Source organism: Staurois parvus, unplaced genomic scaffold (assembly GCF_062004578.1).
Source record: "Staurois parvus isolate SC_StPar_1 unplaced genomic scaffold, SC_StPar_1.0 ptg000506l, whole genome shotgun sequence".
Lineage (NCBI taxonomy): Eukaryota > Metazoa > Chordata > Amphibia > Anura > Ranidae > Staurois > Staurois parvus.
This window is the reverse complement of record NW_028318302.1, coordinates 331,430-354,713: the sequence shown is the minus strand read 5'-3', so window position 1 is coordinate 354,713 and position 23,284 is coordinate 331,430. Positions and strand designations below refer to the sequence as shown.

The window sequence follows — 23,284 nt, the reverse complement described above, 5'->3', positions numbered from 1 at the left end:
ACTGATCACTGTATCAGTGTCGCTGGCGACTTCCGATAGTGTTAGCGCCCCTCCCAGATATCGCCAGATTGCCCGCCAGTACACCAGTAATCCCTTTTAACCCCTTGATCGCCCCCCCCCAGTTAACCCCTTTACTGCCCTGTCACCAGTGTGATAGGTGTGTTCTTGTCACACTATCATATTGTTTAGTATGCTGTTCCCTCGGTTTATGTATCCACACTTATATAAGTGAGTCGGAGATGTGTCTTTGACATTAACAATTAGTGTCATTTTTGGTGGCTTGCTCCTGCTTTGTTGTTGTGATATAACCCCTTTACTGCCCTGTCACCAGTGTCACTGATCAGTGAACCGATTTTTACTGATCACTGTATCAGTGTCACTGGCGACTTCCGATAGTGTTAGCGCCCCTCCCAGATAGCGCCAGTTTGCCCGCTAGTACACCAGTAATCCCATTTAACCCCTTAATCTCTCCCCCCCCCCCAGTTAAGCCCTTCACTGCCCTGTCACCAGTGTCATTGATCAGTGAATAGATTTTTACTGATCATTGTATCAGTGTCGCTGGCGACTTCCAATAGTGTTAGCGCCCCTCCCAGATAGCGTCAGTTTGCCTGCCAGTACACCAGTAATCCCATTTAACCCCTTTATCGCCCCCCCCCCCAGTTAACCCCTTCACTGCCCTGTCACCAGTGTCATTGATTACAGTGAACAGATTTTTACTGATCACTGTATTAGTGTCACTGGTGACTTCCGATAGTGTTGGCGCCCCTCTGATATAGCGCCAGTTTGCCCGCTAATGCACGGGATTTTTTTTACCAAAAACATGTAGCAGAATACATTTTGGCTTAAATTTATGACTAACTTTGAGTTTACGATATATTTTTTATAGCTGAAAGCAGAAAATATAGTTTTTTTTCAAAATTTTTGTGTTTTTTTTGTTTATAGCGCAAAAAATAAAAAGCGCACAGGTGATAAAATACCACCAAAAGAAAGCTCTATTTGTGTGAAAAAAAGGACATAAATTTCGTTTGGGTACAGCATTGCATGATTGCGCAATTATCATTTGAATTAGCGCAGCGCTGTATAGCAAAAAAAGGCATAAATTACAGTATCTATACCAGCAATGGGCAAACTACGGCCCGGCGGACCTTTTAATCCGGCCCGCGGAGCTAGGCTCCTCTCACAGTCCGCCCTGAAGACCGGTGTAGCATGAAAATCTATGAGGATCTGTCCCCCCTCGACGTATCTGCGCATGTGCCGGAGATCGCCGATCGGCTGCTAATGCCTGAAACTGGCATATGCGCAGATACGTCGAGGGGGACAGATCCTCATAGGAGACAGATTTTCATGCTACACCGAAACGGCGCGGGAAGACGGCGAGAGGAACGCACGGAGCAAAGGTAAGTGAATTGACACGGGGGGACTTGGGGACTTAATATGGGGGATGAATTAATATGGGGAATGAATTACTATATGGGGAATGAATTACTATATGGGGGATGAATTACTATATGGGGGATGAATTACTATGGGGGATGAATTACTATGGGGGATGAATTACTATAGGGGGAATGAATTACTATATGGGGAATGAATTACTATATGGGGGATGAATTACTATATGGGGGATGAATTACTATATGGGGGGTGAATTACTATGGGGGATGAATTACTATAGGGGGAATGAATTACTATATGGGGGATGAATTACTATATGGGGGATGAATTACTATAGGGGGGATGAATTACTATGGTGGATGAATTACTATATGGGGGATGAATTACTATATGGGGGATGAATTACTATGGGGGATGAATTACTATGGGGGGTGAATTACTATGGGGGATGAATTACTATGGGGGATGAATTACTATATGGGGATGAATTACTATGGGGGATGAATTACTATGGGGGGTGAATTACTATATGGGGGATGAATTACTATATGGGGGATGAATTACTATGGGGGATGAATTACTATGGGGGATGAATTACTATATGGGGATGAATTACTATGGGGGATGAATTACTATGGGGGGTGAATTACTATGTGGGGGATGAATTACTATATGGGGGATGAATTACTATGGGGGATGAATTACTATATGGGGGATGAATTACTATATGGGGGATGAATTACTATGGGGGGTGAATTACTATGTGGGGGATGAATTACTATGGGGGATGAATTATTATGGGGGATGAATTACTATATGGGGGATGAATTACTATGGGGGATAAATTACTATGGGGGTGAATTACTATGGGGGATGAATTACTATGGGGGATGAATTACTATAGGGGGAATGAATTACTATATGGGGAATGAATTACTGTATGGGGGATGAATTACTATATGGGGGTTGAATTACTATATGGGGGATGAATTACTATGGAGGATGAATTACTATAGGGGGAATGAATTACTATATGGGGGATGAATTACTATATGGGGGATGAATTACTATAGGGGGGATGAATTACTATGGGGGATGAATTACTATATGGGGGATGAATTACTATGGGGGATGAATTACTATGGGGGGTGAATTACTATGGGGGATGAATTACTATGGGGGATGAATTACTATATGGGGATGAATTACTATGGGGGATGAATTACTATGGGGGGTGAATTACTATATGGGGGATGAATTACTATATGGGGGATGAATTACTATATGAGGGATGAATTACTATATGGGGGATGAATTACTATGGGGGAGGAATTACTATATGGGGATGAATTACTATGGGGGATGAATTACTATGGGGGGTGAATTACTATATGGGGGATGAATTACTATATGGGGGATGAATTACTATGGGGGATGAATTACTATATGGGGGATGAATTACTATATGGGGGATGAATTACTATGGGGGGTGAATTACTATGTGGGGGATGAATTACTATGGGGGATGAATTACTATGGGGGATGAATTACTATATGGGGGATGAATTACTATGGGGGATAAATTACTATGGGGGTGAATTACTATGGGGGGATGAATTACTATAGGGGGAATGAATTACTATATGGGGAATGAATTACTATAGGGGGGATGAATTACTATGGTGGATGAATTACTATATGGGGGATGAATTACTATATGGGGGATGAATTACTATGGGGGATGAATTACTATGGTGGATGAATTACTATATGGGGGATGAATTACTATATGGGGGATGAATTACTATGGGGGATGAATTACTATGGGGGGTGAATTATTATGGGGGATGAATTACTATGGGGGATGAATTACTATATGGGGATGAATTACTATGGGGGATGAATTACTATGGGGGGTGAATTACTATATGGGGGATGAATTACTATATGGGGGATGAATTACTATGGGGGATGAATTACTATGGGGGATGAATTACTATATGGGGATGAATTACTATGGGGGATGAATTACTATGGGGGGTGAATTACTATGTGGGGGATGAATTACTATATGGGGGATGAATTACTATGGGGGATGAATTACTATATGGGGGATGAATTACTATATGGGGGATGAATTACTATGGGGGGTGAATTACTATGTGGGGGATGAATTACTATGGGGGATGAATTATTATGGGGGATGAATTACTATATGGGGGATGAATTACTATGGGGGATAAATTACTATGGGGGTGAATTACTATGGGGGATGAATTACTATGGGGGATGAATTACTATAGGGGGAATGAATTACTATATGGGGAATGAATTACTGTATGGGGGATGAATTACTATATGGGGGTTGAATTACTATATGGGGGATGAATTACTATGGAGGATGAATTACTATAGGGGGAATGAATTACTATATGGGGGATGAATTACTATATGGGGGATGAATTACTATAGGGGGGATGAATTACTATGGGGGATGAATTACTATATGGGGGATGAATTACTATGGGGGATGAATTACTATGGGGGGTGAATTACTATGGGGGATGAATTACTATGGGGGATGAATTACTATATGGGGATGAATTACTATGGGGGATGAATTACTATGGGGGGTGAATTACTATATGGGGGATGAATTACTATATGGGGGATGAATTACTATATGGGGGATGAATTACTATGGGGGATGAATTACTATATGGGGGATGAATTACTATATGGGGGATGAATTACTATGGGGGATGAATTACTATAGGGGGAATGAATTACTATATGGGGGATGAATTACTATATGGGGGATGAATTACTATAGGGGGGATGAATTACTATGGGGGATGAATTACTATATGGGGGATGAATTACTATGGGGGATGAATTACTATGGGGGGTGAATTACTATGGGGGATGAATTACTATGGGGGATGAATTACTATATGGGGATGAATTACTATGGGGGATGAATTACTATGGGGGGTGAATTACTATATGGGGGATGAATTACTATATGGGGGATGAATTACTATGGGGGATGAATTACTATATGGGGATGAATTACTATGGGGGATGAATTACTATGGGGGGTGAATTACTATATGGGGGATGAATTACTATATGGGGGATGAATTACTATGGGGGATGAATTACTATATGGGGGATGATCTACTATATGGGGGATGAATTACTATGGGGGGTGAATTACTATGTGGGGGATGAATTACTATGGGGGATGAATTACTATGGGGGATGAATTACTATATGGGGATGAATTACTATGGGGGATAAATTACTATGGGGGTGAATTACTATGGGGGGATGAATTACTATATGGGGGATGAATTACTATATGGGGGATGAATTACTATATGAGGGATGAATTACTATGGGGGATTAATTACTATGCTTACTATGGGGGAATATTACTATACTTACTATGGATGACACATACACATCATTCATCTACTCTTGGTCCGGCCCCCGGGTCCAATATATGAACCCATTGCGGCCCTCAAGTCAAAATGTTTGGCCACCCCTGATCTATACCATAGTTTGTAGACGCTATAACTTTCACACAAAGCAATCAATATACACTTATTGGGATTCTTTTTACCAAAAACATGTAGCAGAATACATTTTGGCTAAATTTAAAACTAATTTTGAGTTTACGATATATTTTTTATAGCTGAAAGTAGAAAATATTGTTTTTGTTCAAAATTTTCGTGTTTTTTTTGTTTATAGCGCAAAAAATAAAAAGCGAAGAGATGATAAAATACCATCAAAAGAAAGCTCTATTTGTGTGAAAAAAGGACGTAAATTTGGTTTGGGTACAGCATTGCATGACCGTGCAATTATCATTTGAATTAGTGCAGCGCCAAACAGCAAAAAAAGGCCTAGTCATTAAGGGGGGTAAATCCTCAGGAGCTCAAGTGGTTAATCAGAGAAGCAGCCAAGAGGCCCATGGTAACTCTGGAGGAGCTGCAGAGATACACAGCTCAGGTGGGAGAATCTGTCCACAGGACAACTAGTACTTGTGTACTCCACAAATCTGGCCTTTATGGATGAGTGGCAAGAAGAGAGCCATTGCTGAAAGAAAGCCACGCTTTTCAGATAATTATTTGTAAACAATTTTGAAAAACATTTATCATTTTCCTTCCACTTCACAATTATGTGCCACTTTGTGTTGGTCTATCACATAAAATCCCAATAAACTACATTTATGTTTTTGGTTGTAACATGACAAAATGTGAAAACATTTTAAGGACTACTTTTTCAAGGCACTGTTTATTGTCATTTTGAGGCAGTCTGACGCCCGTGAGAAGCAAATTATACAGCAAGGAAATCAATCTCAGGGAGTGAAGGTCCTCTGAACAATAATGCTCAAAGGGTGTCAAGGTCACTCCATCAGTAAGGGGACAGATCATAGATGTGACAAAAAGGCTTGCAGATAATGAAACACTTCTGCTTTGGGTAATTTATATTCAGTCTGCAGTGTCTGAAACATGTAACACCATCCAGTGTCACTAGTTTGTGAAAGGAAGTAAAATCTAGTTAAATGCAATGACTAAAACTGTTTGGCTCCTGTAAACCTGGAAAAAAGGAAAAACTCCTAATAAAAGACATTCATGGGAGGTGAGGAAATAAAAGTCCAGTGGAATATTTAAGTTTGTCCCAAATTTTCAGTGAATGTATCATATTGAGATGAAGATACCTATATGAGAGATTCAGTGGTAGCATGATATTTGGTGAGGGATGTTGGCTAGGAATCTTGGTATTACTTCTGCAGATGGGGAACTCCCAGCCCACCTTGGAGTCTACTTGTCAATTCTAGGTCCATGATGGTGCCAGATAAACTCCAAAACCTGGCAATGCAGGTTCTGAAGAGCATACAACTGGATCCGTACGAGTAAGACCGAGAGTAGATACAGCCATTTTGGCAAGTAGGTCTTGGGGTTAAGAGGTATCCCTTCCAGACTACAAGCAGACTTTTAGGTTTCTGAAATAGGGGTGGTAAGTTGGTTTCATAAAGTGTGTGATAAGAAGATATGAAAGGCACTAAGTTTCCCAAAGGTAAGGGAAAGAGCCTTGCAGAAAATGAGCCAGAACCTGAAGTAGCAAGATGTTAAAAATTGTGGATTTGACACGGTTGATAAGAAAACTGAAGATCTTACCAAATTGGGTCATGAGAGCTGTTAGACTGGGAAGGGTGACACTGGGATTGGTAATAAACACTATTATGTCATATGCAAATAGAGTTAACTTATGATGGTGTCCGGCAACAGTGGGGCCAGTGATATCAATATTCTATTATAAGTTGTGCTAGGGACTCTATTGCAAGGGCAAAAAGTAGAGGGGTTGATGGGCAGCCTTGCCTCTTGCTTCTGAAAACAGGGAAAGTTGTAGATTTATTTCTATAGCACACCTGAACTGAATATAGTGCCTATTTAAATAATACCGATATTGATAAAATAAATAAATAAATTCACATAATTTCAAAAGTGACAGGAGCAATCCAATAAAGTACCAAAATAAATATAAATCATGACAATAATAATAATAATGAAATAAAAAAATAAAGAATAATATATGGAACATACAAATAAATAATATGTGTTAAAGTCCAATCACCAAAAGGTTTGAAAAAAAATCTGTTCTCAGTTCGTACAACTAATGGCAAAATAAAGTGACTTGTGCTTCAAATCTTCACCACCATACGTGCCACCCACATTTATAGGCCTCTTACCAGAACCAAGATCTTACAACCAAGGTCTAACAGTGCTTAATGATAAAAAAACAATCCGGGATGGATGGATCAACACCCGTGAATCCAGCAGCAATCAACCTTTACTGCTGGTGCTCTGTGCCCTATTCATAACTCCATTCTTGGGAACTTCTTTGCAGTAGCTTCTCTTTGACAGCTGCTCTCAGCCCCACTGTTACTATACAGGCGCCTGCTCTGCCCCAATCCACGCACCGCTCTCCATGACATAACATATATTTATTTTATATATATTCATATATATATATATATATATATACAGTGGGGCAAAAAAGTATTTAGTCAGCCACCATTTGCGCAAGTTTCTCCCACTTAAAAAGATGAGAGAGGCCTGGAATTGGCATCATAGTTAGACCTCAACTATGAGAGACAAAATGAGAAAAAAAATCCAGACAATCACATTGGCTGATATGGAAATAATTTATTTGCAAATTATGGTGGTAAATAAGTATTTGGTCACCTACAAACAAGCAAGATTTCTGGCTCTCACAGACCTATACCTTCTTCTTTAAGAGGCTCCCCTGTCCTGCACTCATTACCTGTATCAATGCCACTTGTTTGAACTTGTTATCAGTATAAAAGACACCTGTTCACAACCTCAAACAGTCACACTCCAAACTCCACTATGGTGAAGACCAAAGAGCTGTCGAAGGACACCAGAAACAAAATTGTAGACCTGCACCAGGCTGGAAAGACTGAATCTGCAATAGGCAAGCAGCTTGGTGTGAACAAATCAAATGTGGGAGCAATATTTAGAAAATGGAAGACATACAAGACCACTGATAATCTCCCTCGATCTGGGGCTCCACGCAAGATCTCACCCCATGGGGTCAAAATGATCACAAGAATGGTGAGCAAAAATCCCAGGACCACACGGGGGACCTAGTGAATGACCTGCAGAGAGCTGGGACCAACGTAACAAAGGCTACCATCAGTAACACACTACGCCGCCAGGGACTCAGATCCTGCAGTGCCAGACGTGTCCCCATGCTTAAGACAGTACATGTCCGGGCACGTCTGAAGTTTGCTAGAGAGCATTTGGATGATCCAGAAGAGGATTGGGAGAATGTCATATGGTCAGATGAAACCAAAATAGAACTGTTTGGTAGAAACACAACTTGTCGTGTTTGGAGGAGAGAGAATGCTGAGTTGCATCCAAAGAACACCATACCTACTGTGAAGCATGGGGCAACATCATGCTTTGGGGCTGTTTCTCCGCAAAGGGACCAGGACGACTGATCCATGTACAGGACAGAATGAATGGGGCCATGTATCGTGAGATTTTGAGTGCAAACCTCCTTCTATCAGCAAGGGCATTGAAGATGAAACGTGGCTGTGTCTTCCACCATGACAATGATCCCAAACATACCGACCGGGCTCGTAAGAAGCATTTCAAGGTCCTGGAGTGGCCTAGCCAGTCTCCAGATCTCAACCCCATAGAAAACCTTTGGAGGGAGTTGAAAGTCCGTGTTGCCCAGCGACAGCCCCAAAACATCACTGCTCTAGAGGAGATCTGCATGGAGGAATGGGCCAACATACCAGCAACAGTGTGTGCCAACTTTGTGAAGACTTACAGGAAACGTTTGACCTCTGTCATTGCCAACAAAGGATATATAACAAAGTATTGAGATGAACTTTTGATATTGACCAAATACTTATTTTCCACCATAATTTGCAAATAAAATGTGATTGTCTGGATTTTTTTTCTCATTTTGTCTCTCATAGTTGAGGTCTACCTATGATGCCAATTACAGGCCTCTCTCATCTTTTTAAGTGGGAGAACTTGCACAATTGGTGGCTGACTAAATACTTTTTTGCCCCACTGTATATATATATTATTCTTTATTTATTTTAATTTATATATTATTATTATCATGATTTATGTTTGTTTTGGCATGTTATTGGATTGCTTCTGTTAGTTTTGAAATTATATAAATTATTATTTTTTTTTATAAATATCTGTATTATTTATATAGGCACTTTATTAAATTCAAGTGTGTTATATATAAGATTTTTCAACAGAACAACACATTTAAGAGATTTATTAAGTTTGTATTGTGGTAGGAATACACAGTAAGTGCACCTGTTGGATTTTTTACATACATTTTTTTCTTTATTTGCTTCACTTGATTTCAGTTGATGATTTTTTATACACAGAGCACAGGGTAGTAATTTTAGATTTAACGTTGTAGATTTCAAACCAGCATATTTAATATGGCCATTGGAGAGGAGTAAAGAATGGCTACCTAGTTAAGAAATTGCAGTCTGAAGCCCCATTTCTGTGAGATAAAGAATAGGTAAGAGGATGAGTGGCAGTCAAATGCTTTTTTTATATCGATTGCCAACAGCATGAATTGTATATTACGCTGTTGTGCCACTTCAGTCAAAAGAGTAATTCTGGGGATGTTATCTCCTGCTTGGCGGAGGAGCATGAAGTGTGTGAATGGACACACTGAGCAGCGGGTGCCCCCATGGCAAGCTGCTTGCTGTGGGGGCACCCAACAGGAGGGAGGGGCCAGAGGAGCCGGTGGGGGACCAAAGAAGAGGAGGATCCGGGATGCTATGTGCAACACCACTACACACAGCAGGCAAGTATAGACAATTTCTTTAAAAAAAATAAGTCTTTAGAATAACTTTAAGCAACCATTACCGGTGTTTCGTTTCCTGAGACAGAATGACTATATAAATATTATATTGACTACTCTAACCATCATTGTGTTTTTTGAGGATGCTCTGTATAATTTCATTATAGTCATTCTGTGTAATCTAATCTATCATGCACTTTTGGATGCTTGCTCTTGTTAGTTGGGATTGCAGAGAAAGGATTGTAACTCTGAAGCAATATGCTATTCTTTTTACAACTCAGGATAGATTTTCAGGGTTTTTTCCCTTTTAACTGCAAGTGACAGCTCTAAATATCACTAAAGGCAGTGAAAACATCATCAACCAGCACAGTGTATGCTTCTAGTGATAGAAATGTCAAGTGTATATTGATTGAGACCCTAAAAAATGAGTACTATGCTTAAAGAAATTTTGTCTTTTTGTATATAACAGCTAAATAGCTTTCGACTATAATTTTTACTGCCAAGGTTTGACAATAACCAATTTAGAAAAACAGTATTTGCACCTTACGCAGCCCGCTGCAACTTTCCTCTCAGTTTACATTTCTAACTAGAGATATGAGTAAGTAGCTACAAAGTGCTGTTCAACGTCAACTGAAGCTATAGTTTTAAACAGAATCAAGAAAAAATACAGTTTAGAAACAAATATTATTTTTAATCTATTCAGGTAAATAAGAAATACTGCAGATACAAAATGATGCAGTCTTCTATTTAGCGAGCAGAGCTCTGTACCAACTGTTATAAAAAGTTTACAGAGTTTAATGGCTCAAGATGAAATTTACCAACACATATAAAGGCATGAGTTAAAGTGTTACTAAACCTACAACAGTAAACTCAGTCTTTATATGCAGTAAAGCATGCTTTTTATACTCACTGTTGAACCGAAGGGGTTAATTGTGTAAAAATACTGTTTGATCCTGTCTTCTCTGATCTTCCCCTTCTTCTACTGTCCCCCTCTTATCTCCTGATAAGACACATTGTGTGGAGACACTCTGAACATGCTCAGTTTGGTGCGTATTGCTAGAGAGGTTTTTATTTTCTTGGGAGAGTGCATGTGATCAGCACAGGGCCAATCAGCACTGTCTAGACAGAGGTGAGGGGTTCTGCATCCTCCTAAATCAAAATGAAAACTCCTCCTACAAGCCTTAACATGTGCTAAGCTGGACACTGATAGAAGTCCCAAGACTGCTATTTAATGCTGATGAGAAAAGGTATTTAGCAGTTTATATTTACTAAATTAATTGCATTTCTGTGTTCTGTGTGCTGTGGGGGACCAGATATAGTGAATGCACGGTTTTTGGTTAGTAATGCTTTAAAAGAGAGACTCAAGCTTATTAGAGGCTTGGTCTGAGGTTTCAGTCAGACAAAGCATGTTTTTCAAGCAAGAAGCAACTACTTTAGATGGCCCGCTATGCTCTTTTAAGCTTCTGTCAAATAGTAAATGTTTCTAGGTAAAACAAAGATTGAATACATATTGTAAAAATATATAGCTCACCAGTTTAAAAACATTTAAAAAATTAAAATAAAATTGACCTAAATCCATTAGTTTATTTCCACTGGTAGACATTTCTGTGCTGTAAATTAAATGCTTTAAACCTTCATGACAAAACCACAGTATTGCACCAACAACAAGTGCATTCATTACAAAGAACATAATGTTCAACTATATATATCTTTAGAAGGACAGAGAATATAATGGGTTATTCCAAGAAGAAAAAATACAAGAGCTCTAAACACAAGGGTGAAAAGTACTCAAGGTGCTCTGTTATTCAGAAGGCAGTTCATTAATTATAATGGGCACATCTCACTTCACTGCCATGGGTTGAATTAACAATTTTTAACCCAGTGCTCCTCACTCCATACGTTCACAAAAATACCATTCACTTTTATATAAGTTATCCTCATTATTTTCATATAATGATCCAGTGTTGTAGACAGACTGTCAGTGCAATAGTAACTCACAGCAGCAATATGTACATTTCTCTTTCCACCAGTGGTACATAAGTACATCTTCCTCCCAGTAGGTAACAGATCTGTCCCCTGGTGCACATGCACCACTCCAATAGCAGTTTACCTCTTCCCTCCAGCACATATTCATGCTTCCGGCAGTTTTATACTTCCCTAGCTAGAAGAAATATTAAGTGGATCCAGCAATCCTGTGCCTTCTCTACTCTTGTGCAGAGCGCTGCTACACTTGTCTTGAATGCTGGGAAGTATGTTGCATGTAACTACTCTGTTAGCTTGATTTCCCACTTAGAAGGTGGGTGCATAAAGAAAATGTCACAGTACTACTAAATGTGTGCTGCTTTCATTTTACTAGGATTGAAGTACAGAATTACTCTTATAACAGCATCCTGCTGAACCTTGCCAGCAAAAAAAAAAAAGTGCCAAGCTTCTTTCCACCTCAAATTTCTAGATTAAATATCATTCAAAATTTTTCAAGAACAGCCTATGCATCTAAAATAGCTAAAATGTGTTTGCAAATTGTATGTTCTTTTAATAAAACAAACAACTACAAAATGGAAATGTGTTTTTATGTAGTCACCTCCGAAAAAATGTCAATGTCACTGCCCACCAAGGTTTTTTTTTCTGATCCTTTAGCAAAAGGAAACTCATTTTTAAGTACCAATTATTCAGAATTACTGTGAAAGGTTAGATCACATTTGCATTACCTTTCATCCCAAAGTACTAAGAGATAAACCACATTATCATGAAAATAGAACAAGTTTATTTTTATTGATCAACTGGGATAGAATGTCTGTTTAGGCGGATTTTCCTTCATTAAATATTATAGCAGATTCACAGTGCCATCTTGTGGAGAATAACAGTATTATCCATGTGCCCGCATTTTAAACTGCCAACACTAATGAATCCAGTAAATCCATACTGTATTCATATTCATATACACATATACATATTTAATAATACATTGAGAACACTTTATTCCTTTTAAAAGGAACACTCTCATGAAAATATTGTATTCTGGAAATTCTATAGAGTGAATACAAGTAACACTAGTATTTAGTATACAAATCTCTTTTTTATTTAATATGAAATTATTTATATTTTCCCCATCCTTATGTCCAAGATCCAGTATAAAGAACTGCAAAAGAAGCTGGGATAAGCTATGACATGACACGGGGTGTTTCAAGAGCTGCCCCAAAGGTTTTTGTTGGGTTTTTGTGTGTGTGTGTGTGTGTGTGTGTGTGTGTGTTTTAGGAGGTACAAAGGTTTATTTTTTAGAAGATTTAAAGCATATGAATATGAAGGGACCACTGTCAGGGTTATAGTTTATTAAAACCTGTAATAATTACTTGTTAGACAGCTTGGCCTTCAGGTATACTTTATGTGGAAACAAATATAAATAAAGGTGTAAAATAAAAAATTATCATTTTTATACTGGTACAGTTACTTACCAACAAAACTTGTTTCATTAAGTCTCTCCATGTTTTGTCCACAGTTGAGAATCGTCTGCCCTCTTCAGGCATTTGAGCCATAATGTCGGGGGAACTAAATATGGGCTCCAAGTATAACCATGTAGCCTGAACTTTAAGCCACTCATCTAGGATTTCTTGCAATAACAACAATTTACTTTCCCATTCTCTATAAAGAAAAATACAGTTTGAGTTTCAAATAGATATTATACAAAGATACTCCACAATTTGATGTTAAATAAATGTTATCTCAATAACGTATATTGAAGCAGATTCAATTACTACTATAAACAGTGCCTTCTCTCATTTACTCATGAATTTGACATTAAGGCTACTTCACATTTAGATGTCACAGGTGTATCTGTTGGTATTTGTGACTCAATAGCTAATGAAAAGTAATTGAAGAACATTTTAATACAATCAGTATGGCAGTTTACCTTTCATCTACCAACACAAAGCTAACAGCACTTGCCATACCAGATTAAATATTAAAATGTAATTAAACCCTAAAACTATTTTAAGAATTTTTGATGGCATGGGATTGATTTACTAAAGACAAGCATGCTTTTCACTTTTAATGGGAATTTCCCATTACCTTAATGAATGTGGTGAAAATTTACTTTTTTCAAAAGAATACCCAACTGCATTCAAGGAATTGTAACTCCCACGTTTGTTGTAAAAAAAAAACCCAAATCCTTATTTATTTTTATTTCAGGTACTTATATAGCGCCATCAATTTACGCAGCACTTTACATATACTATATATTGTACATTCACATCAGTCCCTAACCCTCAAGGGGCGCACAATCTAAAGTCCCTAACTTACATTCATACATACACAAACTAGGGCCAATTTAGACAGGAGCCAATTAACCTACCAGCATGTCTTTGGATTGTGGGAGGAAACCGGAGTACCCGGAGGAAACCCACGCAAGCACAGGGAGAACATGCAAACTCCATAGTAGTGCCGTAGTTGGGATTTGAACCAGCAACCCTAGCACTGCTAACCATGCTAACCATTTAGCCACTGTGCTGCCCGTGGTGCTCAATGTACTTTGCAGGGATTTTAACAAACTTTGCTGCAAATTCCTGCCTGTTTATGCTCTGAACAAAAAGCTGTTTGTTCTTCTAGGTCATTTGGATACTGATTCTGAATGGGAGTGAATTTCATTACTGACCAGCTAATGCACGTGCAGTGCTCTAATAAACAAAGCTACAGGGTCTGCAGCCCTTTAGAAGTGATGAGCCCTTTTGACTCATTTCACCAAAAAATACATTTTTGTTGTAAGGCATGCCTAAAATCTGACTTGTATCTTACTGCAGACTTCTGGGAAAATCAGTCAGCCAATCACACAAACAGGAAATGACAGTTCTAGAGACATTCCGTACACCAACGGTGTACGGAATTCCTCCAGGTCTCCAGATTTAATTGAATTTTACAGAAAATGACAGTGCTGCAGATTGAAAAGGAATGTAATTAATAATATTTAATTACAGTATGACTTGTGTCACAATTATATTATATTTTATATATTTTTTCCTGCGAATTGGCAGTACCTTTGAAGCAATTTATTTTTGTAAATCTGTTGTAAAGTTTCTTACCCAGAGATCCTGCCAGTAACAACGCAGTCTGTTGACAAAGCTAAGCCTCTGTCTCATAATTCAAAGCAATGTTTTCAACCTTCTATGTGAGCTCCTTCAGCTGGGTTTCATATCTGGTACAACCTAAAGACAGTCAAACGGCCAAATAAAGGAGTGCACACAGCAGGCCAATTATGCTGCAGATGATTGCAGGATAGTAGCTTAGCCTTGTCAGCCAGCAACAGAAATTCCTGTTACTGGCAGGATCTCCAGGTAAAAACGTTTGCAAGAGATTCACAAATAGTTATTTGCTTAAGAAACTGTATACAGTAAAGCGTGATGCCAAACATGAAATTGATTTTTGGTTTACATACATTTTAACCGCTTCCGCGCCGCCCTGTAGCAGAAATACTGCTACAGGGCAGCACGGGTGCACAAAATCACGTATATATACGTAATTTTGCAGTTCCGGATAGGGTAGGTAGCAGGGTAGCCATTTGTGCCTTGGCTGTCAATCACTAGGTCCTGGCCAGTGACTCCCTGCCAGCACCCAGCGACCGCCGAGTATCACAGACAGGGGAGAGGCCTGTGTATAAACAACACAGATCTCTCCCCTGTCAGTTTCTGCACACTGCTTTGTATGGCTCTGCATAGCAGAGTCATACAAAGCAGTGTGCTTACAGTGTAAAGCACACACACACAGCACACAGTAAAACAGCACAGAGCACACAGTTAACCCTTTGATCACTCCACATGTTAACCCCTTCCTGCCCAGTGCTATTAGTACAGTGTCAGTGCTTTTTATTAGCACTGATCACTGTACTGGTGTCACTGGGGATGTCAGTGACACCAAATCAGTTCCCCCAAGTGTCAGAATGCCCACCGCAGTCCCGCAATCCTGCTATAATTCGCTGATCGCCGCCATTACTAGTAAAAAAAAAAATAATTCCAGTATATATATCGTATATCGCCATTTGTATACGCTATAACTTTCACGTAACCCAATTAATTTACACGTATTGGAATTTTTTTTAGCAAAAGACATGTAGCAGAATACATTTTGGCCTAAATTTATGATGAAATTTGATTTTTTAAATTTTTTACTGGACATGTTTAATAGCAAAAAGTCAAAAATATTTTTTGTTTCAAAATTTCGGTCTTTTTTTGTTTATAGCGCAAAAAATAAAAACCGCAGAGGCGATCAAATACCACCGAAAGAAAGCTCTATTTGTGTGAAAAAAGGGAATGAATTTCATTTGGGTTCAGTGTTGCATGACCGCGGAATTGTCAGTTCAAAGTAACGCAGCACTGTATCGCACAAAATGGCCTGGTCAGGAAGGGGGGTAAATCCTCTGAAGGGCAAGTGGTTAAAGAGGGACACTGGGTTCACTACTGTAGGTATTTGCAGCTTGCTCATATAGTTAAAAATAGCAAATCTAAAAAACAAAAATGTAATGTACTACAGCTTTCTGGTTCTTAGATGTGGCTGCATTCATGTTCTATTTTTAAGGCTAAAAACATTTTTAGCAAGCACAGAAGATACCTGTTGATCTTGTCAGAAAAGAATGCCATATTCTCAATGATAATATGAACACAAAGAATCATAGCATTTACCAAAATTAGTAGAAAATAAATTATTATGAATATAAATATCAAAAAGAATATTGTGTTAACGTGTTGCCGCTACCCAACTGTGCATGAACCCAACAAATCACACCATAACAAAAAGTGCAGCGCAACTCACATATGTAGCATACACAAATAATTTATGCAACCAATTTTATATATATATATATATATATATATATATATATATATATATACACACACACATACACTATATTGCCAAAAGTATTGGGACTCCTGCCTTTACACGCACACATGAACTTGAATGGCATCCCAGTCTTAGCCCGTAGGGTTCAATATTGAGTTGGCCCACCCTTTGCAGGTGCAGCTTCAACTCTTCTGGGAAGGCTGTCCACAAGGTTTAGGAGTGTGTCTTTGGGAATTTTTTGACCATTCTTCAAGAAGTGCATTTGTGAGGTCAGGCACTGATGTCGGATGAGAAGGCCTGGCTCACAGTCTCCACTCTATTACATCCCAAAGGTGTTCTATCGGGTTGAGGTGCAGGCCAGTCAAGTTCTTCCACCCCAACCTCGCTCATCCATGTCTTTATGGGCCTTGCTTTGTGCAATGGTGCGCAGGCTTGTTGGAACAAGAAGGGGCCATCACCAAACTGTTCCCACAAAGTTGAGAGCATGAAATTGTCTTGGTATGCTGACGCCTTAAGAGTTCCCTTCACTGGGACTAAGGTGCCAAGACCAGCCGCTGAAAAACAACCCCACACCATAATACCCCCTCCACCAAACTTTACACATGGCACAATGCTGTCAGGCAAGTACAGTTCTCCAGGCAATCACCAAACTCAAGCACATCTATTGGATTGCTAGACAGAGAAGCATGATTCGTAACTCCACAGAATACGTCTCCACTGCTCTAGAGTCCAGTGGCGGTGTGCTTTACACCACTGCATCTGCCGCTTTGCATTGCATTTGGTGATGTAAGGTTTGGATGCAGCTGCCATGGAAACCCATTCCATGAAGCTCTCTATGCACTGTTGTTGTGCTAATCTGAAGGCCACATGAAGTTTGGAGGTCTTTAGCTATTGACTCTGTAGACAGTTGGCGACTTCTGTGCACTGTGCGCTTCAGCATGTGCTGAGCCTGCTCTGTCATTTTACATGGCCTACCACTTGGTGGGTGAGTTGCTGTTGTTCCCAGTTGCTTCCAATTTGTTACAATACCACTAACAGCTGACCGTGAAACATTTAGTAGCAAGGAAATTTCACTGATGGACTTATTGCACAGGTGGCAACCTATCACGGTACCACGCTTGAATTAACTGAGCTCCTGAGAATGACCCATTCTTTCACAAATGTTTGTAGAAGCTGTCTGCATGCCTAGGTGTTTAATTTTATACAGCTGTGGCCATGATGGTGATTGGAACACCTGAATCCAAGGATGTGGAGAGGTGTCCCAATACTTTTGGCAATATAGTGTGTGATATATATATATATATATATATATATATATATATACAATTGTGTATATAGCAGTCAGACATCACTAACCTGATCAATCACTGTTTTTGGTAGAAATGATATTTCTACATGGCAAATAATTTACTAGCAGTTTGTAGTAGAGTAATAGAAATCCAAAAGACTCAACAGTCATGACATGCATGCTGCTGATTCTGTGTAATTGAATCACTAATTGAAAGGGGCATGTTCAAAATAATAGCAGTGTGGAGTTCTATTAGTCAGGTCATTCATTCTTTGAAAAACAGGTGGCAATTATTTCCCTTATTTAAGGAAGGAAGGCAGCAAATGTTGTACATGCTGGTTACAGTGCATTTCTCTCTGAAATTCTGAGGAAAATGGGTCGTTCCAGACATTGTTCAGAAGAACAGTGTACCTTGATTAAAAAGTTGATTGGAGAGGGGAAAACATATAAAGAAGTGCAGAAATTGATAGGCTGCTCAGCTAAAATGATCGCAAATGCTTTAAAATGGCAACCAAAGCCTGAAAGATGTAGAAGAAAGCGAAAAACTACCATTCAAATGGATAGAAGAATAGCCAAAATGGCAAGGACTCAGCCAACAATCAGCTTCAGGAAGATCAAAGATGGTCTAAAGTTACCTGTGAGTACTGTTACAATTAGAAGATGCCTATGAGAAGCCAAGCTATCTGCAAGAAGCCCCTGCAAAGTCCCACTGTTGAAAAAAAGACATGCTGAAGAGGTTACAATTTGCCAAAGAGCACATTGACTGGCCTAAAGAGAAATGGCGCAATATTTTGTGGACTGATGAAAGTAATATTGTTCTTTTTGGGTCTAGTGGCCGGAGACAGTTTGTCAGACGACCCCCGAACACTGAATTCAAGCCACAGTACACTGTGAAGACAGTGAAGCATGGTTGCGCAAGCATCATGATATGGGGATGTTTCTCATACTACGGTGTTGGGCCTATTTATCGCATACCAGAGATCATGGATCAGTTTGAATACATCAGAATACTTGAAGAGGTCATGCTGCCTTATGCTGAAGAGGAAATGTCCTTGAAATGGGTGTTCCAACAAGACAACGACCCCAAACACACCAGTAAACGTGCAACATCTTGGTTCCAGACCAACAAGATTGACGTTATGGAGTGGCCAGCCCAATCTCCGGATCTTAATCTAATAGAAAACTTGTGGGGTGACATAAAAAATGCAGTTTCTGAGGCAAAACCAAGAAACAGAGAAGAACTGTGGAATGTAGTCCAATCATCCTGGGCTGGAATATCTGTTCACAGGTGCCAGAAGTTGGTTGACTCCATGCAACACAGATGTACAGCAGTTCTCAGAAACAGTGCTTATACAACTAAATATTAATTAAGTGATTCAAAGGAAAGCAAAATCTTCAAACATTTTTCAGTTTATATAGTGAATGTTTGAGTTTGTAAAGAAGAATACAAACACTGCTATTTTTTTGAACAGTCTAATATTCACTTTTCTTCAATTTTTTTAGAGGAACAACACAAATTTGATATATTTTTTTTCATGTTTTGATTTGGAATAGAATGTGTAGTGTTCCCAATGCATTTGTGTGTATGGAAATAAAAGCTATTAGAAGGATTTTGAGCTTTATTCACTTTTTTCAGTGCACTGCTATTATTTTGAACATAACTGTATATATATATGTGCGTGTGTTTGTGTGTATGTGTGTGTGTGTGTGGGGGGGGGGGGTTCACAAATGATTTATGTATGTTACATATGTGAGTTGTGCTGCACTTTCTGTTATGTTATTCTCTATGATAACTTGACAGGTGTTTGTAAATGTGATGTTGGAATGCGACTATCCTCCCTTTATATTCAAGCCTAATAATATTGGCAACTGCTGTTAATAACTGATCAAAAATGGATGTCATTTATCTATCCGTGTATTTTTTATACATGCTAGTCTGGTCATTCATGAGCAATTGTCTAATTCTGAAACATTCAGAGAAGCAAAAAAGTGACTACTATAGTATATTATGTATAAAAAACTAATTTGATTGATAAACGGTCTAGTCTTTTGAATGTGCAGAATACAGTAGCCAAACAATATGAAAAATAATACATACCTGATTTCATTTTCAAATGCCTTTATAAATGGAGATCCTCTCATGGTTTGTGTTTTAACAACATGGTCATCAAGCAGCATCTGAATATCATCCACAGCTGACAGAATATATGTCCCTGTTTCTCGATATTGAAGTAGGGTAAATTCCATCTTATCCCACTCTGAAATCATTTTCTCCATTGCTTTTTCAAGTGAATACTCCTTGCTTGCAGACTCACTGATGCCTTCAAATTTGTTCAGAAAAGGCTGTAGATTCATATCAATGAACCTGGTAACATTTGTGTCTTCTTGTGGTTTAATTGGATACCCAACAATTGTTGACATGGCCTCCCAGTGCCTGTCCCGTAGCCCTGGATTACAAACAATCTGAATAAGTGGTATAATTTCTTTGAAATGTTCTACTTTCTCTTTGATTTTGGAAGTTACAGACTGGGCATTTGGAGAATTTGTAAATGTCCTTTCTAGCTTGTATAGGGCTCTCCAGTAGTTTCCTACATCTTGTTCTACAACATCAGGATTTACTGTAGTATATGGTGCTTCCATCCAATTTTTGTACTTTGTGTTAAATTCAACTATAATCTCATAAAGACGGAGATATGGACTAAGAGACTCATAAATTTTTTTCCTCTGAGGGTACTGTGAAGCTGCCCACCCAAATGCTTCTTCCTCTGCATTAAATTGATCAACCTGAAACATAATCATCAAACAAAAATAATATTAAAGGATACAATTTCTATAACTCTCACTATGTATTGTATACTGTACAATATGATTTTATACCTGCATGCATTTTTACTTTGTGCTTCCAATGTCTTCTCATACGCTTTTGAAATATGTGTAACACCCTCCTAGTTTAGTTAGGGGAAGCTAGAGTTCTGATTGTCAGTGAGGAAGACTGAGTAGCAAACTGGGTGTAATAGCCAAAATGTCAAATTGTGGTCAGGAGCTAAGAGCCTCTGCAGGTCGGCCTCTCTGGAATTTCCCCCTGCTCTAGGGCTTTCTAGTTTAGCTAGGGGGAGCTAGAGTACTGATTGTCAGTGAGGAAGGCTGCATAGCAGCCTGGGTGTAATAGCCAGAAGGTAAATTGTGGTCAGGAGCTGAGAGGCTCTGCAGGCTGGCCCCTGTAGAATTTAACCCTGCTCTAGGGCTTTGGGAGGAAGATCCTAGAGGCAACAGGAGGATCTGAGGAGTGGCTGGCTTGCACTCTTAAGGGATCCTAGCCAATACCCAACAGAAGGATTGGCAAGGGGCTTGGACACCCTTAAAAGTGATGTGAAGAGCCTGCTCAGTTGCAGGAGACTTCGGGTGCAAGACAATGAGGAAGATGTGAGGCTGAAGGCAGGAGGCTGTGAGGAGGCCCAGTGGGATGGGTCCTACTTGCAGACCTGGAGCTGGAAAGGGAGAAGTTAAGGGTTTCAGAGTGAGGACCACCTGTACGGTGGGGAAGGAGTGGCCCAGATAAAAGGCCTGGAAGCAGCCACCAACCCACCAGTGGTACAGGAGAGAATCTGAGTGAGTACCCCCGCACCCCCTGGGCAGGGGATGGAACACTGTGGTGGGAAACCAGATTCGCTGCCTAACTGGAACTGTCCACTTTTAAAGTAACAGGCACCAGATCCCCTGTTCAAGGATACCTCGAGATTGCTGGGTGAAGATAAGGAGTCCATCTAGGGTCTGGGGTGGTACATTAAGGAGCTGTTGGCTAGCCCTCCAACAAAGACTGTGTTGCAGTGAAGGCTTGTAAATAGCTCCAGGATGTTGTCCTCAGTTTATCGATTTCTTTGGGCATCCTATATACCCCTAACCCTATACCAGGTCAAATCCCCTAAATAAAAAAACAAAACCAAAGCTCAATGACTGATCTCTGACTCTGGATGCAAGTCTGTGTGAAGATGCATGTTGCCTGGCTGAACTAGACTATAGGAGGATCCAATTCTCCTAGCAACTCCTAAGGGGGTAGTCCTACATACGTATAATACAATCTAAATCGTGTATGCACTTGGATATGCAAAAAGCAAATCTATGATATTCCTACATACAGTATATCTATTAAATAAACACAAGAAAATATCCCATGCAGAGAAGGTATGTCAAACTGCTGTTTTTGGGTTGCGAGTGTAACATTAACTGCTTTCCGTCCACCCTATAGCAGAAGTACTGCTACAGGGCGGCACGGGTGCGTAAAATCACATATATATATACGCGGCTGTCAATCACTGGGTCCCGGACGGTGATTACTCACCGGCACCCGGTGATTGCCGAGTAGCTCTGACAGGGGGGAGAACTGTTTGTAAACAAAACAGTTCTCTTCCCTGTCAGCTTCTGCACACTGCTATGAATGGCTGTGCACAGCACAGCTATGCAAAGCAATGTGCTTACAGTGAAGCACAAACACACAGACCCACAGTAAAACACACACAGAACACAGTTAACCCTTTGATTGCCCAGCATGTTAACCCCTTCCTGCCCAGTGCCATTAGTACAGTGTCAGTGCTTTTTGTTAGCACTGATCACTGTACTGGTGTCACTGGAGATGTCAGAGACACCAAATCAGTTCTCCCCAGTGTCAAAATGCCCAACGCAGTCCCACTATATGTCGCTGATTGCCGCCATTACTAGTAAAAAAATTTTAAAAAATTTAAATCCCGGTGTATATATACCGCCATTTGTAAACGCTATAAAGCTCATGTAAACCAATTAATTTACACATATTGGGACGACATGTAGCAGAATACATTTTGGCCTAAATTTATGATGGAATTTGATTTTTTTAATTTTTTTACTGGCCATGTTTAATAACAAAAATTGTTGGTCTTTTTTTTTTTTTCATAGTGCAAAAAATAAAAAAACACACAGGTGATCAAATACCACCAATAGAAAGCTATTCATGGGGAAAAAAGGACATACATCTCATTTGGGTGCAACACTGCATGACTGCACAATTGTCAGTTACAATAACGCAGAACCGTATCACAAAAAATGGCCAGATCAGGAAGAGGGGGAAAATCCTCAGGAGGGAAAGTGGTTAATACAGCGTGGTCTTCAGCCAGTTTAGAAATGTTATCTGAATAAATTATTCTTTTATTATCATTAATAATGTTATGAAGAATTTTATATTTACTTTGAAGTTAGTGTGTAAATCCAAAAAGCAGTGTTGTTTGTGCAAAAGTATTTAAAGGCAAATTTGTCTTTATTACATTTTTACAGCAAATTTTACCAAACAGAACATAAGAGACAGCGATAACATATAAGTAAGTAAATGTACAGAAATCTCAAACGGGAAGATAATCCAGGAGAGTG

At 39.3% G+C, this 23,284-nt stretch overlaps 1 protein-coding gene across 1 annotated transcript in view; it reads right to left on the bottom strand.

Annotated features, from left to right (window-relative positions):
- The window catches only part of DNAH7 (dynein axonemal heavy chain 7), a 519,305-nt gene that overhangs the window by 399,349 nt on the left and 96,672 nt on the right, over positions 1 to 23,284 (bottom strand). The window contains exons 17-18 of the mRNA XM_089689972.1: positions 19,986 to 20,671; positions 13,227 to 13,413 (exon numbers count right to left, since the gene is read on the bottom strand). Coding sequence (XP_089546098.1) covers positions 13,227 to 13,413; positions 19,986 to 20,671 — 873 coding nt within the window. The remainder of the gene's footprint in view (positions 1 to 13,226; positions 13,414 to 19,985; positions 20,672 to 23,284) is intronic.